At 35.8% G+C, this 16544-nt stretch overlaps 2 protein-coding genes across 3 annotated transcripts in view; both read right to left on the bottom strand.

The window, feature by feature from the left end:
• Window positions 1-1876: 1876 nt before the first annotated feature.
• On the bottom strand, window positions 1877-3814 carry LOC142339220 (uncharacterized). Its single transcript, XM_075389074.1, has 2 exons — window positions 3710-3814; window positions 1877-3388 (listed from the first exon to the last, which is right to left on the bottom strand). Exons 1-2 carry the CDS (start codon window positions 3774-3776, stop codon window positions 2013-2015), a joined length of 1443 nt encoding a protein of 480 aa, XP_075245189.1. The 5' UTR covers window positions 3777-3814; the 3' UTR covers window positions 1877-2012.
• Window positions 3815-11415: 7601 nt separating this feature from the next.
• Window positions 11416-16544, bottom strand: part of LOC142339219 (E3 SUMO-protein ligase PIAS2-like) — a 46629-nt gene continuing 41500 nt past the window's right edge. For both annotated transcript variants that reach the window (XM_075389072.1, XM_075389073.1), the window contains one exon: window positions 11416-11901. In XM_075389072.1, coding sequence (XP_075245187.1) covers window positions 11680-11901 — 222 coding nt within the window. In that variant the 3' untranslated portion in view covers window positions 11416-11679. The remainder of the gene's footprint in view (window positions 11902-16544) is intronic.

Raw genomic sequence — 16544 nt, 5'->3', positions numbered from 1 at the left:
CCGGCAACATACACTAATATCAGTCGTTATGATATTCACTCACATCAGCTTTGCGATATTAACTACTTCATCGCACGGGGCCCTCTTCCAGACCGAAAATCTTGATGTCACTACGCTCATGCGCATCTGATTGGAATGGGGAGGAGAGGAGTTCATCACAACAATTAGTCTAAATCATATCAAGATGTATTTTAAAATGAAAGGACAAAATATTCAAATTAGGGGGAATTCCACCATTTCGAGATGATGGAACTTATCTTGCCGCAAAGAACGAAAAATTGCTTTTATGACAGAAAAAACCAGTACCAATATCAATAATTCAAAGCAACCGAAAACTGCAATTTCATCGTTTTAAATTGATCATTCCGTTTTTGTTTGGGAGTACAGATCAGCTTTCTGGGAGCATTTACATTTCTAATAGCATATTACAAAGGATCATATTTTCATTGCATGAAAGAAATATTACTTCAAGAAAACCCAATGGAGCTGATGAGACAATGGAATGTCTGATTGCTAACTGTTTAACTTTTCAAAAGCTGACTGAGGAATTAAATTTGATCGCGGAAAAATTCTCAATCGTTGAAATAAGGACAGAACTAAACTCTGATAAAACCCACGCTCGATCCCAAAAACAAAATGCTTTCCCCCAAGAGAGCTGACGAATTCAATGATAAACAGATAAGCGTGAATTTTGTGTTCGATAATGTAAAAGTAAAATCAAGTGTACAATTGTTAAAGCTGAATAGGTTCCCAACATAGCTAAAACCGAGCTAAAATTCATTATTTATGAGAACGGAAAAAGCAAAAAGAACGCTGGAATTTGAAAAAACTCGATTCTAAAGATGTTTTTTTGTTTTTAACCTAAACAATACCTTCTAGCTAACTTCTTTTGTCTAAGAGGGTCACCGGACACAAATAAACGAGAGAGAGAGAGAGAGAGAGGAGAGAGAGACTTGACGTACAAAAAAATTACCGAAGAAAACTTCTCTAGACAATAAGACAAAATGAATTTGACATAAATCCTTATTTTGTAGGCGTCACAAGATACCTAAACACACTAAAAGTGCGAAAAGATGGCCACTAAAAATAAGCTTTTCGATTCATTATTTAAAACTCTCAGTGACCATTTACCCTTAGGCTCAAGCCCATGTCTTAGTTAACTCGAGAATTGATTTAAACGAAAAAGTAAAGAATGTGTTTTTTGAGACTAGACCAGCAGAAACCATAAATTCTTGAAAAAAGCACAAAAACATGCTTATATTCTATTAATTGTTTCCAGTATCTTGTGACTTTCGCCAAAAATAGCCCCTTCAATAATCTGGAGTTGATGGAGGTTTTCAGTCAACGGAATAAATATAGGAGTCATGTTAAAAATTCAAAAAATTAGAAAAACTCAAGTTCTGGCTATTCCTAGTTCAAGCTCAAATTAGATCCAATAAATTGTCAATAAATCGGGGTTCAATTTCACAATCATCTTTAAGAATTGATAATTAAGAGAGCTTTCTAAACAAGAACATCAGCATATTTAATCACTTGAGAAAAGCACAAAAAAATATTTCCAATTTTAAGCGTCGATTGTCCTAAAACCTAAGATTTAATGCGTGTGTATTATAAGCGTTTCTCCTAAATTTCTAGAAAAAAAATATGCAGACATGGCTCCAATTAGCTTGCAACGTTTGACTAAAAATGGAGCTAACTAATTAAGGGTTATTTTCTGAAACAGACACAGAATTAATTTAATCTTCCTAATAAAATTGAAGCTACTTCAACACAGTTCAACTCTTCATTACTGATGTTTGAGACAACCATTCACGAGCTGTCTTGTGGCCTATCGGCCTCATTTCTGTCTCGATACTTCGACAGCAGTGATCTAATATACAGATAACGATTGCTTCTATTCACATAGTCAAACACATCCTTCAAGAAAATCATAAATATCAGTTTTTATTGGTATCACAAAAACAAAACTCGTCAAAAGGGTTCCATCATTTCCCATAAGCAAAACTCACAAGTTAGTTAGCCACTTTTGGAATTTGAATTTGATCAATTTGTTTAGCTAAATTCTCAATGTTCTGGTCCGCCCAATTAAGTGAATCAACATGTGCGTTCAGAATACGCTCCAATTGACCGAATGGTGACACCACTGAGCTTTCATCGCTTTGTGTCGAAGCATTGATACGTTCAATAACCTCTCGCAGATCTTGAGTCATTTGTTTAAGCTGACAATCGACGTTTTCAGCTGTCGCAAAAATATCTCGTCTTTGTTCATCGGCCGCATCTTGTGGTTGGCTAATTGCACTGTTTGCCAGAGATCCTTCCAAATTGTTGATGAACTCCTCCAGATCTTTCTGCTGAGTTCCAATGAAGTCCAAATCGTGGTCCAGTTTGTCCTGATTTGATTTGATTTTTCCGATTTCTTCGTTCAGAGCTGTGATACGATCACCATTCTCCAAAACTAATCGATCCCAAGCATTAATTTGAGTAGCTTGAGCCAGAAATTGGCGTTCCAATTCGTCTAAATCATCGTTCCACTTGCTAACATTTTCTTCCAGCTGCTTGAACGTTACTTCCTTGCCAGTTGCTTGTTGAGCCACGGTCGTGGAGCCTCCAAGCGAGACTGTGGTTACAGTTGGCTGTATTGAGACTGATGGAGCAGCAGTGCTTGTACTAGTTTTCACACCTAAACTCAATCCAAGTCCTGGAGCCGCAGATGTTGCAGCGGCAGCACCTGTGAACAAGCTAGTGCCCGTGCTGCTAACTGCTCCAGTAGTACTCGATGCAGCAGCCCCTGAGATATTCAAGGACAACCCTCCACCAGTTGAAGAAACAGCCGTAGTTGATGCTTTTGGAATCCCAAATGAGAAATTGGGAGTTCCAGCAGCGGGCTGGGAGACGACCAAGCTCTTTCCCAAACCACCAAGTGTGGTCGCTGAACTTGAAACACTCGTCCCGAACAAACTCCCGACACTCGGCTGACTACTCGGTGCTGAAGTTGACACACCGAATGAGGGCACAGTGCTAGCTGTTGACGCCGAACTCGCGGTTCCACCCAGAATACTCGACAACACTGGAGTCGCAGTGCCAGTGGGTTTTTGTTGTCCAAGCTGCAACCCCATGCCAGTTCCTGATATAGTAGAAGCGGCTGCTGCATTTGCCAGGGGCTGACCAAACAGACTCGGTGGTTTACTCGTCGCAGGCGTCGAAAACAATCCGCCAGTGGCTACTCCCGTGGATGCTGCAGAGCTTGCAGCAGGCGCAGTGAGCGAGAAGCCGGGCGTTGCAGCCGGTTTGGAGAACAAAGAACCGGTGGACTGGGCGGTGTTCGCATTTTGGGTGCCAAAGAGACCACCAGCAGTGGGTGCAGCAGACGTAGTTGCGCCAAATAGACCTGAAAAGAGCACTCTAAGTCACTCATGAAAACTAAGCTCAGGAATTTAAGTTTGCTGACTTTTATCGACACCATTTAAGATCATAATGCGGCACTAGCGTCCATTCAGAAATCGTTATAGCGTTCAAACAATGCGTAATTGCGACTACTAATGAGGAAACATGTTAAAAGACACAATATCAGAACTAAAAACAAAATCCGTGAGAAAGTCAATTTTCCTAGCCAAAATCGAAGTAATATTTACATTTTCTTAATGAGCTAAATGAAACTTTGGGCTGGGGGGATTTGATGAATCTTCCGTTAAGCTAAATCTCAACGTACCTGTTCCAGCGGTTCCAGTTCCAAATAAACCGCCAGGTTTCTGCGTCACGTTGCTTTGGCCGAACATTACAAACACTGAAAATTAACCAATTGTTCACAGACTATCAACTGACATTCACGACATACCAATTATACAAGATACAAAGACATTAATGTCTAGCAAAAAATTGGCAACAAAAAGCTGAAAACGAAGGTGTTTTTAAGACTAACTCTAGTCTAACCAAAACCTTTCTTTTTTGGCCCCATGCTTGAACTTTAATTCAAGCAACTGCAACTAGAAATGGGGGTATCCAGCCCAACCAAAGTCAAAATTTGAAAGATCTAGAAACGATAAAACAGCCGAAAAGGGTCGAAACTGCTCAACTATCACTTCCTATCAATGGTTAAACCAGCCAAATTCGGGCTAGGAAATTCAGGCCAGCTTGAAATTTTTGTACAGGCCAGCTTGAATTGTTTGAGGTTAGCTTGATTTTTCTCAAATGCGGCCCATCTATATGACTTTGCACATTAAAAAATGCAACAAATGACACTTCTGTTGATGTGAAAAAAATGTAAGGCATTCCTTTTAAGGCATTAAGGCCAGCTTGAAATTTTTGTACAGGCCAGCTTGAATTGTTTGAGGTTAGCTTGATTTTTCTCAAATGCGGCCCATCTATATGACTTTGCACATTAAAAAATGCAACAAATGACACTTCTGTTGATGTGAAAAAATTGTAAGGCATTCCTCTTTGTTTTTACTCCAAGCATATCTAACTTGTAGTTGAAAAATGGTTAAATTTATTTTGGAATAGTTCACAGTCGAATAAACACCAAAACTCAAAACATCTACGTAGCTGGTAGATTGCCAGAAACTAGCTACAATAGCTTCCTAGTACTAATTGCTGTTTTTTGTACTCATTGCTGAGCTGTCATATTTTGATTTTTTTAAAGAAATTGTTTAACTTGCGTTATTTCTATTAGTTGCTCTGAAAGGACCTTCAATTAGACTAAAAAGACTCAGTTGATCTTTTCTCTTTCAATTAAAGTAAGCAAAAGTCTTTGAGAGTGAGGAATGTCATTTTGGACAGAGAGGAAAGTCAGGTGTGACCAAACAAAATGAAGCGAAACAACAACACACTCTCTCCAATAACACTGAAAATGACGTCACGCAACCACTTGAGTCGAGATTGCATGAAAGAATGAAAAAGAAGCAGATTTGAACAGAGCGTAACGGCACAGGGTGCAACATAAATCTTGACGCCAAAATAAAAATTAAAACAGAAGGCCAATAATAGCCCCACACAACAATCGTTATCGCAGCCATTAATAAATAATTTAACGAATGCTGAGAACTAAAGAAAAACCAAAGCTGATAGTTCTCTACTCTCAAAAATCGAACCGTCAGTATTGTACTTGGCAATGGGCATTTTGAAATTAAAACTACTGGTACCATCCTAATATTGATAAGAAGTTTAGGGTGTTGGTAATCGATCGAGAACATAAAGTGAGTTAAAAATCCACATCAGAAGAGTTAATTCAGTCCAGATCAAACCTTTTCTTTAATTCGACATGTTTCAAAATTTAGTAATTGCACAGTTCTTAGGCATATAACTTCCCGACATTAATGGGATCGTACACTTTGAAACCATTATTTACATCGTTTTGTCTTACCTAGAGTAAGAAAATAAAGCGATAAACAAAAAAGCCAAAAAGCGTCTGAACAAAGCCACTTCTTAAAAATATTTCAAAAATGTAAGAATGTGATTTGCTAAATTCTTTCACTTCATAACATTTGATCTCAAAATTTGTCTCATTTGATCTCGATTATCAAGCTCGATAAAAGAATTCGCTGGCATATTTTTATATCTGTCACAAAAAAAGCAAAAGCAAAAACGCAGAAATCAACGATAGTTTTTAAACTAATTTCAAGCTTAAATCGAAAATTTATTTATTACCTCCTCCCTCAAAACACCCTTTTCTAGTCACATGAAAACGAGCAGAGGGAGTTAAAAACGAAAAACAAGGCAAACACAAAAATGTTCTATTTTTGACCACTAATTTCTTTAATATCAGAAAATTACTTACGGCTAAAACCTGTCAAAGAAGGAAGAAACAAAATACGAAGAAAACCTAAATCGCAAAAGCAAAATTCCCAAAATCAAAGCCAAATTTTTATCTCATTCGGTAGTTAGGCCTACTAATTTTTCATAATAAGAGAATACAGGGACTAGTATCGAAAACAAAAAGCATTTGAGGAAGCAACTAAAACTTATGAAAACGGAGTTCAAGAAGCGGGCATCAAAAACTAGGCTTTATCCCGTTTCAATTTTTCGATTCGTTTTTCAGTATTGACTACAATCTTTTTAGATTCCTCTTCTGAACAACAGCCGGTTAAAAGCACTTGGAGCAGAATGAGAGAAGTGACACTCGGATAGAGAAGTCAAAAAATTTCACGCAATATATTAAAAAAGCTGTTAAAAAGCGAGACAAATTTTTATGCCAAGCAGTAAAAGAAAACATAGCAGGACAAGTCCTGATTTACAAAAAACTGAATAAACTAATAATCTGACAACTAACCTTATTAAAACAACGCCAGACTAAGACGGGTAAAAGAAATACATGACCCTATATGCGGAAAAATGATCAAGAAATCTAAAAACAATTAGAAAATGTTGTTTTCAAAAAAATCTAGTGTTATCAGAAACAAAACCCAAATTAACACTTTATCAAAGCATTGATTGCACGCATCCTCAGAATGAGTACACAATATAACAACCTTGTGGGAAGCAATGACAAACGAAGCAAAAAACGCAAAAACAGAAATTGGAAAATTAGAATATTTTTTGAAAATCAGTGGCATCAAAGAAAAACTATCACAAAACTAAATACAAAAATGCTTAAACAGAGCATAACATAAAACTTAAAAGTAATAAAGTACCCTTTGGCAGTTCCAATGGCTGCAAAGGGACAATAAAAGAACAAAGAAAGATTCACAATTCGCTTAAATATTTCGAAAGCAAACGGTATCGCAGTCAGTAAAAACGCTAGCTAAACTTTGGAGCAAATAAACTTGCCAAATTTATGTCGCACTAGAAGGCCAATTAGAGATCATTTTTGAGACTTAGCAGTAAGAACCCAAACAAAACAATAACAGACTAAAAAACCAATTTTCATTTTTTGAAAAAAAAGTGTCCAAAAAAAGGATTGCTAAGAACTAATTAAGGGCATTTTTCATCATTAATCAAAGCTATTAACCAAACCGATAAATTCGATTTATTTAGGTATAAAGAGCCACCAATAAGACCTGTCATTAATGAGCCTAAGAGTCAAGAAAACAAACTCGGAAAACTCGATAATTCGATAATACTTCTTAGTAAACAAAACAAATAGCGGCAATGTCAAAGAAATCACCAGCTTTGTATTGAAACCATTAAATCCACCAATTTCTCTAGTAGCAATCTATAAGGTTTGTCCCTAAAATGATAAGTCAACAAAAGTAAAAAAAAATACGCTAAAACCTCAAAAACTCACTAAAAAGTTTCTGAGAAGAAATAGTGTCAAAGTCAAGAAAACCACTAGCTGTGAACTCACACCATTAATTAGGTTCAATTGTTTCTCATTAGCAACAAGCAAGACTTGTCATTAAAAATACTAAGTGATAGGACAGGAGAAAATTAAAAAGGGGGCAATTCAATTATTTGCTAATTTTTTTATGCCAATTGAGTAAAAGTAAAAAAAAAAGCATCAACTTCCCGATGATTAATTCAAGCTAATGCAAATAGGCGCAATTAGAAGGTATATGTATCCTATTAATAGCGCTCAAGAGAAGAAACACTGAAAAAAAGAAGTCAAGTTGACGCATGTGAAAAAAATCCGTCTCAAAAACTGAAGATAATCTACTAATTTGACCTTTGATTGACGTCAAAAAATCAATAGTGTGAACAAATCAAAAAAATCCAGCGCAACAACACAAGCCAAAAACTTTGGATTGTTAAAAAAATAAGCCCGCTATAAAAGCCGACTGACCTAAGGGCGGCTATTAATTAGCACTAACTTTTATAACAGTTGCCCCGCTAATATCTTGATTATCAATATCAATAGAGGCAGCATAAAATTTTAGCAGCTGTACAATTTGAACAAAAATGCGTGAAAGAAAACCGAAAGGGCTTTTGATTATTAGGAGTGAAAAAATATAACAGGCATAACCAATTAACATTGCACCAAACAGCTCTCGAATGCATGGCGGGGGCTCAATTCTATTGTCTGCCCGTATACTAAGGGGGCTTCACATAACGCCACTAGAGGCAATTATAGACCAAGATTTGAGATGATAATACAAAAAGAAACAGGTTTTGGCGCACTTTTCATTTGACTTTTAGTAATCAACTACCACCAACTGCGTTCAACTGTAAAATAGCGAATGAGAGAACATTTTAGGTAACGCAAATCTCGAAATTGCTTAAACGTAAAGAAAACGGTAAAGCAAAAAACGTTGCAAAATCCATTTCAGACCATTTTAGCGCCCACTTAAAAAAATTCCAGTTTCAACCCCCCATACTGCACAGGTGAAAAAAAAGTCAACAAAAATCACCTTTGAGTGCTTTTTATAGCGCAAAATCCATTTCAGACTATTTCAGGTAACAACTTTTCCTCAAAAATTTTGAAACGCTTGCTGTTTCAGTCCCTCATACTGCACAGGTGAAAAAAAGTGAGGTCAACAAAAAATCACTTTGGAGTGCTCTTTTATAGCGCTAAATTTCAAATCATTTTAGGGCTCCAAAAGAAAACCTACAAAAAAAATTTTTGAAAATTTTTAAAGTTTAAGGCTTCTGGTGTCTAAGATAGGTTTTTTACAATTCAAAGAATTTGAATAGTATTGGGGCTCGGTAGTTTCTTTTGAAGACCTGTCCACATATTTTCATGGTTTTTGAAGTCAAATTGGAGTAGTGATTTTGGTCACGCGGAATCACGAAGTGGAGCAAAAAAGCGAGCTTTGCAGCGTGAAATTTTTTTGTTTTCTTGCGTTTTGGTTTTCTTGCGTTTTGCGGTGTTTGAACAAAAATTCGCTTCCTCGCTAGTGGTTTTTTGCTCACATACGGCAATTTCACCTTGATTACTGTTTTTTTCGATTTTCGGATCGGATTTTTTTCTAAATAGTTTTCCCAATCCATTCATAGTTCATTCTAGGCCTAGTTTTTTTGTTTGAACCACATTTTCTTTTCTCTCTAGTGGTTTTATGTTCACATGCGGCATTTTGACTTTAATTTTCAATTTTTTTAAATTTTTTTAATCTGATTATTTCAAAATTGTTTTCCCAATTCACTCATAGTCCATTCTAGGTCTAGTTTTTTGTTTAGTCAATCACAATTGGTTGAATTGTACGTCAGGACTTGTCCTGCTATGTTTTTTTTTAAATTTTTTCCAAAGACCTTTAATGGGACTCTAGGAACTAAGTAGCTTTTAATTTCTGGAGTACACCTTATAACAGCTGCCATTTGACTACTTCAATTTCACCAGTCAACTTAACCCTCAGAAGTTATCCTATACTGGTGAAAATTAGCCAAAAACATAACCGACCAAATGTCAAAAGAACTGCATTCGAACGACCAGTGGGAGCTCTAATCAACTGCAGCCTGCTTCAATCGGGTGGGGGGAGCCGAAATGGGACTAAGAGGTTCAATAGTGGGCTTCAAATAACCACATTAGAGGTTAATATATACCACTGTTAAGATTTAAAGTGAACAATGGCACCAGCTTTGCTGCACTTTTCATTTGCCTTTGAGTATTAAATTGCCACCAATTGAGTTACGGTTCATGAAATTGTGATTGAGAGGGAATTTTAGATCACGCAAAACGTCAAGGGCGTAAGAGTCACTCGAAAAGTCAAAACGGTCAAGCAAAAATTTTGCATAAAAAAAGACGCACACGTTTACAATAATTGCTTCTCGACGGGAGCAATTAAAAATTGGTTGCAATTAGTTTTTCGGTGGTAGAAATCATTGTGCCAGCCCCAGTCCAGTCATAAGGCAAATATTGGTTATACTAACACAACCACAACAATTACTGTAAACATTCGAGAGCTATTAAAAGGTATGAGCACCCATTTGACAAAAGCTAATCAAAAACAGAGGAGCAGAATTAAGAAATTTAATTTATATTTGTTTTGAACATTCGTCGAGCATACAAAAAAGACAAAATACCTAAAACATAGCCGGTAGATTGCCGGAAAATAGCCGCGATAGACGCTTGCGGCGGCGTTACATGAATTCAAACAACTAAAGTAGACAGATCGACCACCCGACCTTTAATAGACCACTAGACTTTTTGGGTTAGCTTCAACTGTCATTTTTATGAGACACATAAGCTCTATAGGGAGAAAACCCTAATAGGGCTTTTCAAAATTAATATTCGAAATGAAAAACTCAAGACTCTAATAATCAAGAATTAGGGCATATATGCTTGGCACTACTTTTGATGCACACTATTGACCTTTAATGAGTAAATGTTCATAAAATTTCAAGTTCCGTAAGTGAGTTCGTTCAGAAGTCAATTTTTTGAGTGAGGTAAGTCATTGAAAAAATCAATTCCAAGAAGTCAGGGTAAGACGAAGTAAAAAAACATAGCAGGACAAGTCCTGACGTACAATTCAAAGAATTTTCATTGACTAAAAAAAAAACTAGACATAGAACAACTTATGAGTAAATTGGGAAAACCATTTCTAAAAACATCAGATCAAAAAAACAAAAAAAACAATCAATGTCAAAATGCTGCTAGCGAGAACAAAAAACCACTAGCGAGAAAAGCAAAATTCGATTCTAACAAAAAACTAGGCCTAGAATGAACTATGAATGGATTGGGAAAACCATTCAGAAAAAAAATCCGATCCAAAAATTAAAAAAACAGTAAAAACCAAAGTGAAATTGCCGCATGTGAACAAATAACCACTAGCGAGAAAGGGAATTTTTGTTCAAACACTGTTTTCTCACTCTACTTTAAAATTAGAGCAAAAAAATTCACGCCTCAAAACCGCTCTCTTTTCGCTCCATCTCCTGTTTCGGCGTGACCAAAATCACTACTCCAATTTGATTTCAAAAATCATGAAAATGTGTGAACAGATCTTTAAAAACAGACAGCGCCCCAATACAATTCAAATTCTTTGAATTGTTAAAAATTAGGACCGCAATAATAGCTGCCTTGAATTGCTGACGCGGCTATTAAACATACTTTAAGAACAACCCTTCACACCATGAGTATACGTCTACAAAACAGTGAATCGCATACTTGGAGATTAATGAGCTGAAAGGCTATATCTGGGCGCTACCTGTTTATCCCATTTTTGAGCAGGAAAAGTCGGTAGCACGAAAAATCGCGTAAAAAAGACTAATATAATTGCTACAAACTTTGTTTGAGAGCAATTAATGACTGCAATACACTCAGCCGAACTTTTCAAAAACCGGCCTATAAACCTTAAATTCTGCCATCTGAGCTATTTTTATACACCGTGCAAATTCACCATAAAAAGCTAAAGTGAAAAATTGCCAGTCAATGTAATATCCTCGGGCTTGATCAGTTAATCATTCCAAATACTCGATGGAACACAATCGGACGGAAATCGCATTAAAAATACTGGTAAAGACTCAAATGTTGCATTTGAGAGCCAATAATAACGTACATTTGGTAAATAAATGCACCTGTAGTTTGTCATAATCTTGTTTGTTCTAAAGAAGTTGCTTTGAGAAAAAATAAATTCAGTTAAATCGTAAACTCAGCTGGTTCTAACCGAAGATAGTTCCTAAAAATAAGTAACTTCCGTAACACACACTCAAATTCAATACAGCGACAATAGGGTGCCAAATTTAAGCGGCTTCTTCTAGCAATGTTAAGAGTGCCAATCGCTATCCCGATCATCAATTTCAAAAAGCATAAACAGACTGTAATCAACAAACCTAGAAATCAACACAATTTAAAGCTGGATCTCAATTTATTTCATACTATTCTAGCTCGATAATGTTGAACTCTTTAGGGCGCATAGGAGGCGGTGGGAAAAACGAATTGCTAATTTGAGGGTAATTCTCGTTAGTAGCTGATCGTGCGCTGGTGGGGCGAGAGGGTGGTGGTGGGATGCCTATGGAATTGATTGCACTGTTGTTGTCACGCTGTTGTTGAGGGTGGTGTCCGGTGAAGCCAGTTCGCGGATCAATTGCGGCGTATGACTGGAAAACAAAGACTACTGGGTCTGCAGATAGTACCAAAGAGCTACAAATATAGTTACCAAAGAGCTGTGCATTTATGATATACAAAAGATAAGGAATCCGTTTTAATTACAATCTAATGTCACTTATTTCTGTTCTAACTTCCATGCTAAACTAAGAAATCAAATTGCCGGATAATAGTCGCGCAAAAAACCGCTGCTAGACAATATAGTTAACAAAATCAACACCAAAGAAAAACTGCGGTCTGAAAAACTGACTCTGATTCCAAATTACCCTTATTTTCAAATAAAACTTTAATTACTGATGGGTTTCAAGTAATATAGCCTTATAATTATCGGTTAACTTCTATTCAAATTAGACTTTAAACTCTGAAATTAGACTAAATAAAAGACGGAAAAAAATATTTTAAGTGAGGTGAGTCATGATTGATAAAAATTCATCACAGCATTGACATGAAACCCTATACAGAAAGCAGTAACAAATGACGTCACGCACAAAAATTCAACTGCAGAGGGGTACACGTCTAAGAAATCCCACTTCGACTTTTTGGCTTCGACTATTCAAATTAGACTTTAAACCCTGAAATTAGACGAAATAAGTGACGGAAAAAAATATTTTATGTGAGGTAAGTTATGATTGATAAAAATTCATTACAGCATTGACATGAAAACCCATACAGAAAGCAGTAACAAATGACGTCACGCACAAAAATTCAACTGCAGAGGGGTACACGTCTAAAAAATCCCACTTCGACTTTTTGGCGCGTGATCAAATGGTCGTAACAAACTAAGGATAACGACGATTTATAAACACAGCAAGACAAGTTCTGAATTACAATCCGAAGAATTGAAATAACCAATGACCTGGAAATCGCCATATTTCTAAAGAAATAAAACTTCGACACTTAACAAAGCAAATGACCCAAAATCCGCAAAAAAGAACAAATTTGAAGGTACAAATTTCCATTTCGCGAAAAATAGTGTTGATAAAAATATATAACGAAGTGTTGATAAAATATATGAAAAAAAAATTTATAGAAATATTGATAATATGGTCCTAATATGCATACACCAAACAGAAACCAACAAAATGATCATAATATGCATACACCCAACAGAAACCAACAAATTCCACAACATTAGAACAACCTCTAAGGGTCAACGTCTAAGGGCCGCCATGCACACCATAAGTACAAGTCTCTAAAACAGTTTCTGTGAATCGCATATTTGGACACTAGTGAGCTGCAAGGCTCTAAGGGAACTTAATGCCCGCTGGGAACAACTTGTTATCCTGTTTTCGAGGACCAAAAGTCAAATGGGTCAGACGAAAAATTGGTCAAGCAAAAAATCACATAAAAAAACCAACCGGACTAATATAATTGCTACAAACTTCGTTTGAGAGCAATTAAAAAACAAAAGCTCCGCAATTCCAACCAATAATACTTTATAATTCATTTGCAACCGATATGACCAGTCATCAACGAGACAAAACTTATGACAACAAAAAGAGCAACAAAGCTGGCAGGTTGCCAGAAAATAGCCGCAACAGCTTCGTAGATTTGCAGTCTTAAAAAATAGTAAAAGAATCAGACCAAAGAAGAAACTTCTTTTTATTAAATGTTGAGATGTTGTTTTGATAAAGAATCTGTAACTTATAGCTCCTTCTAATAGCACTCCAATACCCTTCAATAAGAGTGACACGCATTCACTTGACCTCATCTCTATGAATTGCAGTAAAAAAAGTCAACTTCAGAGCGAGCAAGTCAATTTTGAGAGTGAGATAAGTCATGTCTGACCAAAACTTAAATAACGCGAATGAAAAAAAAATTCTCTCTACTAAGATCGAGAAATGACGTCACGCACACAATTCAAGTGAGACTGCATAAACGAATGAACAAAAAGCAGATTTCAAGTTATTGTGACATCAAATAATCGAACAAAAATCTTGCCGACGAAATGAAAAAACCAAGAGAAGGCCAAAAACAGCTTCAGCTATCGCTTTCCGGCTATTAAACGCAAACGGAAAAACACAAAAAAAGCAAGTTATTCTTTGAAAAAAATTAGTGACAATGCTAGAGAAACCACTAGCTATGAACTAAGAACGCTATTTCAATTCTCATATACCTATTAGCAACCCTTGAGGACTATCAGAAATGATCTAAATAACAGACTTGAAGTAAATTGTGTCAAGATCGTAAAACACTTCAACTGCCCCTTGAGGGATTAAACCCTTTGCAACTAGGCACAATTAGAATGAAACTGTCGCTCGGTTTTTAATAGCACTCATGAAAAACAAACACTGAACACAGATCTCAAATTGCCTCAGGTGAAAAATCTTAAAACAAAACAAGAGTTACTTCTATCACCAATTTCACTTTCTTTTTAAAAAAATACTTCTTAAAAAATCGGATTTAGAACATGATCGCTTTTTTACACCCTTTACTACTTCATTGTGAAAAAAAATTGCCACTCTAATTTGACTTCTCATTAACATCAAAAAGTAGAAAGTGTGAACAGAACATTAAAAAAATAGCCGGAAGAGTTCCCAAAACGACTCGAAGTTGCTTTAACCCAAAAAAATGGCATATTAAATTACTAGCATCAACTGGCAAAACTCAAAGTAGAGAACATAACAATGTTAAAACAAATAACAAAAATAAGCCAAAAGCAAATTAACAATAGAAATAGAAAAATCAATTTATTTTTGGTATAGTGTTAGTACACAAACAAACAACAAACTTCCTTTCATGCAATAGAGACTACAAAAATGCTCACAAAAATTAAGCAAGCCGTATTAAGGTTACAAAAATCTAATTTTGAATAAAAAGAAAACTAAGAAATAGAAGAATAGCAAAAAAAATTCTCATTTTTCATTTTCAAATTCTAAAGAATAAAAACTTTGTACCAAAATGCCGTATTTTATATAGTACAGTAAAACATTCTCATTAGTATTAAAACCAAATTCACATACCCATAGAGGCAATAAACAGAACAACGGGCCAAAATCACTACAATAGCTTAAAAATCCAAAAAAAATGGAAACTCACTTTAATTACTAAGACTACCTAACCGAACGTTTTAAGGTAGCTATCTGAGCTACCTAAAAACGTTCTTTCTAAATAAAAAAACGTTCTGAAAAGACCTGAAAACGTTCTTTCTAAAAACGTTCTTTCTGATCACCAATAAATTTTTTTAGAACAAAATAAGAAACGAAATAACTGTTTGAAAAAGCAGCACGTGATTAAAATAAATTTGCTCCCTTAAAAAAATTTCACACCATCATTCCTTTCTCTGTTTTCAAAGAAGCTATAATAAAAATTACCACACTCAGTTTTCTCCACTTTTCCCATTTGTGCACCGAAACACCTGCTACAAACTTAGACCACTCCTCGAGTTTCCGATTCTAATATCACTCCCATATCAGAACAAACAACATTGCAGGACAAGTTCTGAACAAACTCCAATTCAAAGACGTTTCATCAACTAAACAAAAACCTAAACGTAGAATGAACTGGGAAATAATTGGGAAAAAATTCGGTTGAAAAACAGTAAAACTCAAGTCACACTGCCGCACCTGAACAAAACCACTAGTGAGAAAGCTGAACTGTTTCCTCAATTTACTTTTAAATTAGATATATAAAAATTCACGCCAAAATCACAAGCTTTATTTGCTTTACTTCCCGTTTCAGCATTACCAAAATGATCACTACAATATGACTTTAAAAATCATGAAATAGTGAGATCTTAATTTTATAGCCGGAAGAATTACAGATACAACTCGATAAGATTCATCTTCGCCAGAAATAGCCTCTATTTTCTCTTGGCAGAGCGAATGAAAGCAGAGAAGACAAAAATGGTATGTCAAATAAAGCTTACCAAAAACGAAATTAACTTAAAAAATCAGGAAAACTCAATTACTTTTTTATGTAACAAAGTCAACATCCACACGGAAAGTTTGTTGGATGCATTCGAGACTAAATCATTTCTCATACAATAAAAGGCAAGCCAAAACAAGTCACAAATCTCCATAACTTTTAAAAAACCAATGAAAAAATTTCTAAAAATTAGTCAATTGTTTTGACTAACTTTACAAGAAAACTGCTTTGCACCCAAAATATAATTCAGTTCATAATAGAAAATGCTTAGGGGCATTAGGCTTCAATTCAGTTTTTAAAAAATGCAATAATAAATTTATTGTTACGGCATCGCTAAAATAGCCGAAAAACCGCGAAACACTTGAAAAAGCCTTAAATTAGCGTACTCTCCTCCTAATTATCAAAAGTCTTAAAAGCGCTATCAAAACTACCCAAAAAATAATACTTTAGAATACTATGATCTTTATGACAACAAAAAATTCAAATAGAAAAACTGATTGAAAGCTGTGGCTTGGATAAAATTTGGTGGCTGGTCAACCACCCTGGATAATTGGTAGTTCGAGCTAGGAGTGGTTCGAAACCCCCGACTTCCGGCTTAATAGACTAAAAGCATTGAACGTAACCGACTAAAGTCGGGCGAATTGCTCGCAAACGACTGGAGAGCGGTTGTCTGTGGTAGTACCCAGCTGATGCTCAGAGATGCTAGCGTTGGGGAGGGGGAGCGGAGTGGGTGGAGCAGAGTGGGAAGATTAAGAACCGTCCTTCACAA

Source organism: Convolutriloba macropyga, chromosome 5, assembly GCF_964194025.1.
Source record: "Convolutriloba macropyga chromosome 5, txConMacr16.3, whole genome shotgun sequence".
Lineage (NCBI taxonomy): Eukaryota > Metazoa > Xenacoelomorpha > Acoela > Convolutidae > Convolutriloba > Convolutriloba macropyga.
The sequence above is the reverse complement of the archived record's forward strand: the minus strand, read 5'-3'. Positions and strand labels throughout refer to the sequence as shown.

Coding starts and splice junctions, on each gene's coding strand:
- LOC142339220 (XM_075389074.1), bottom strand. CDS start 3,776: ATGTTCGGCCAAAGCAACGTGACGCAGAAACCTGGCGGTTTATTTGGA. Junction 3,389..3,709: donor AACTGGAACCGCTGGAACAG/GTACGTTGAGAT, acceptor TGCTCTTTTCAG/GTCTATTTGGCGCAACTACG.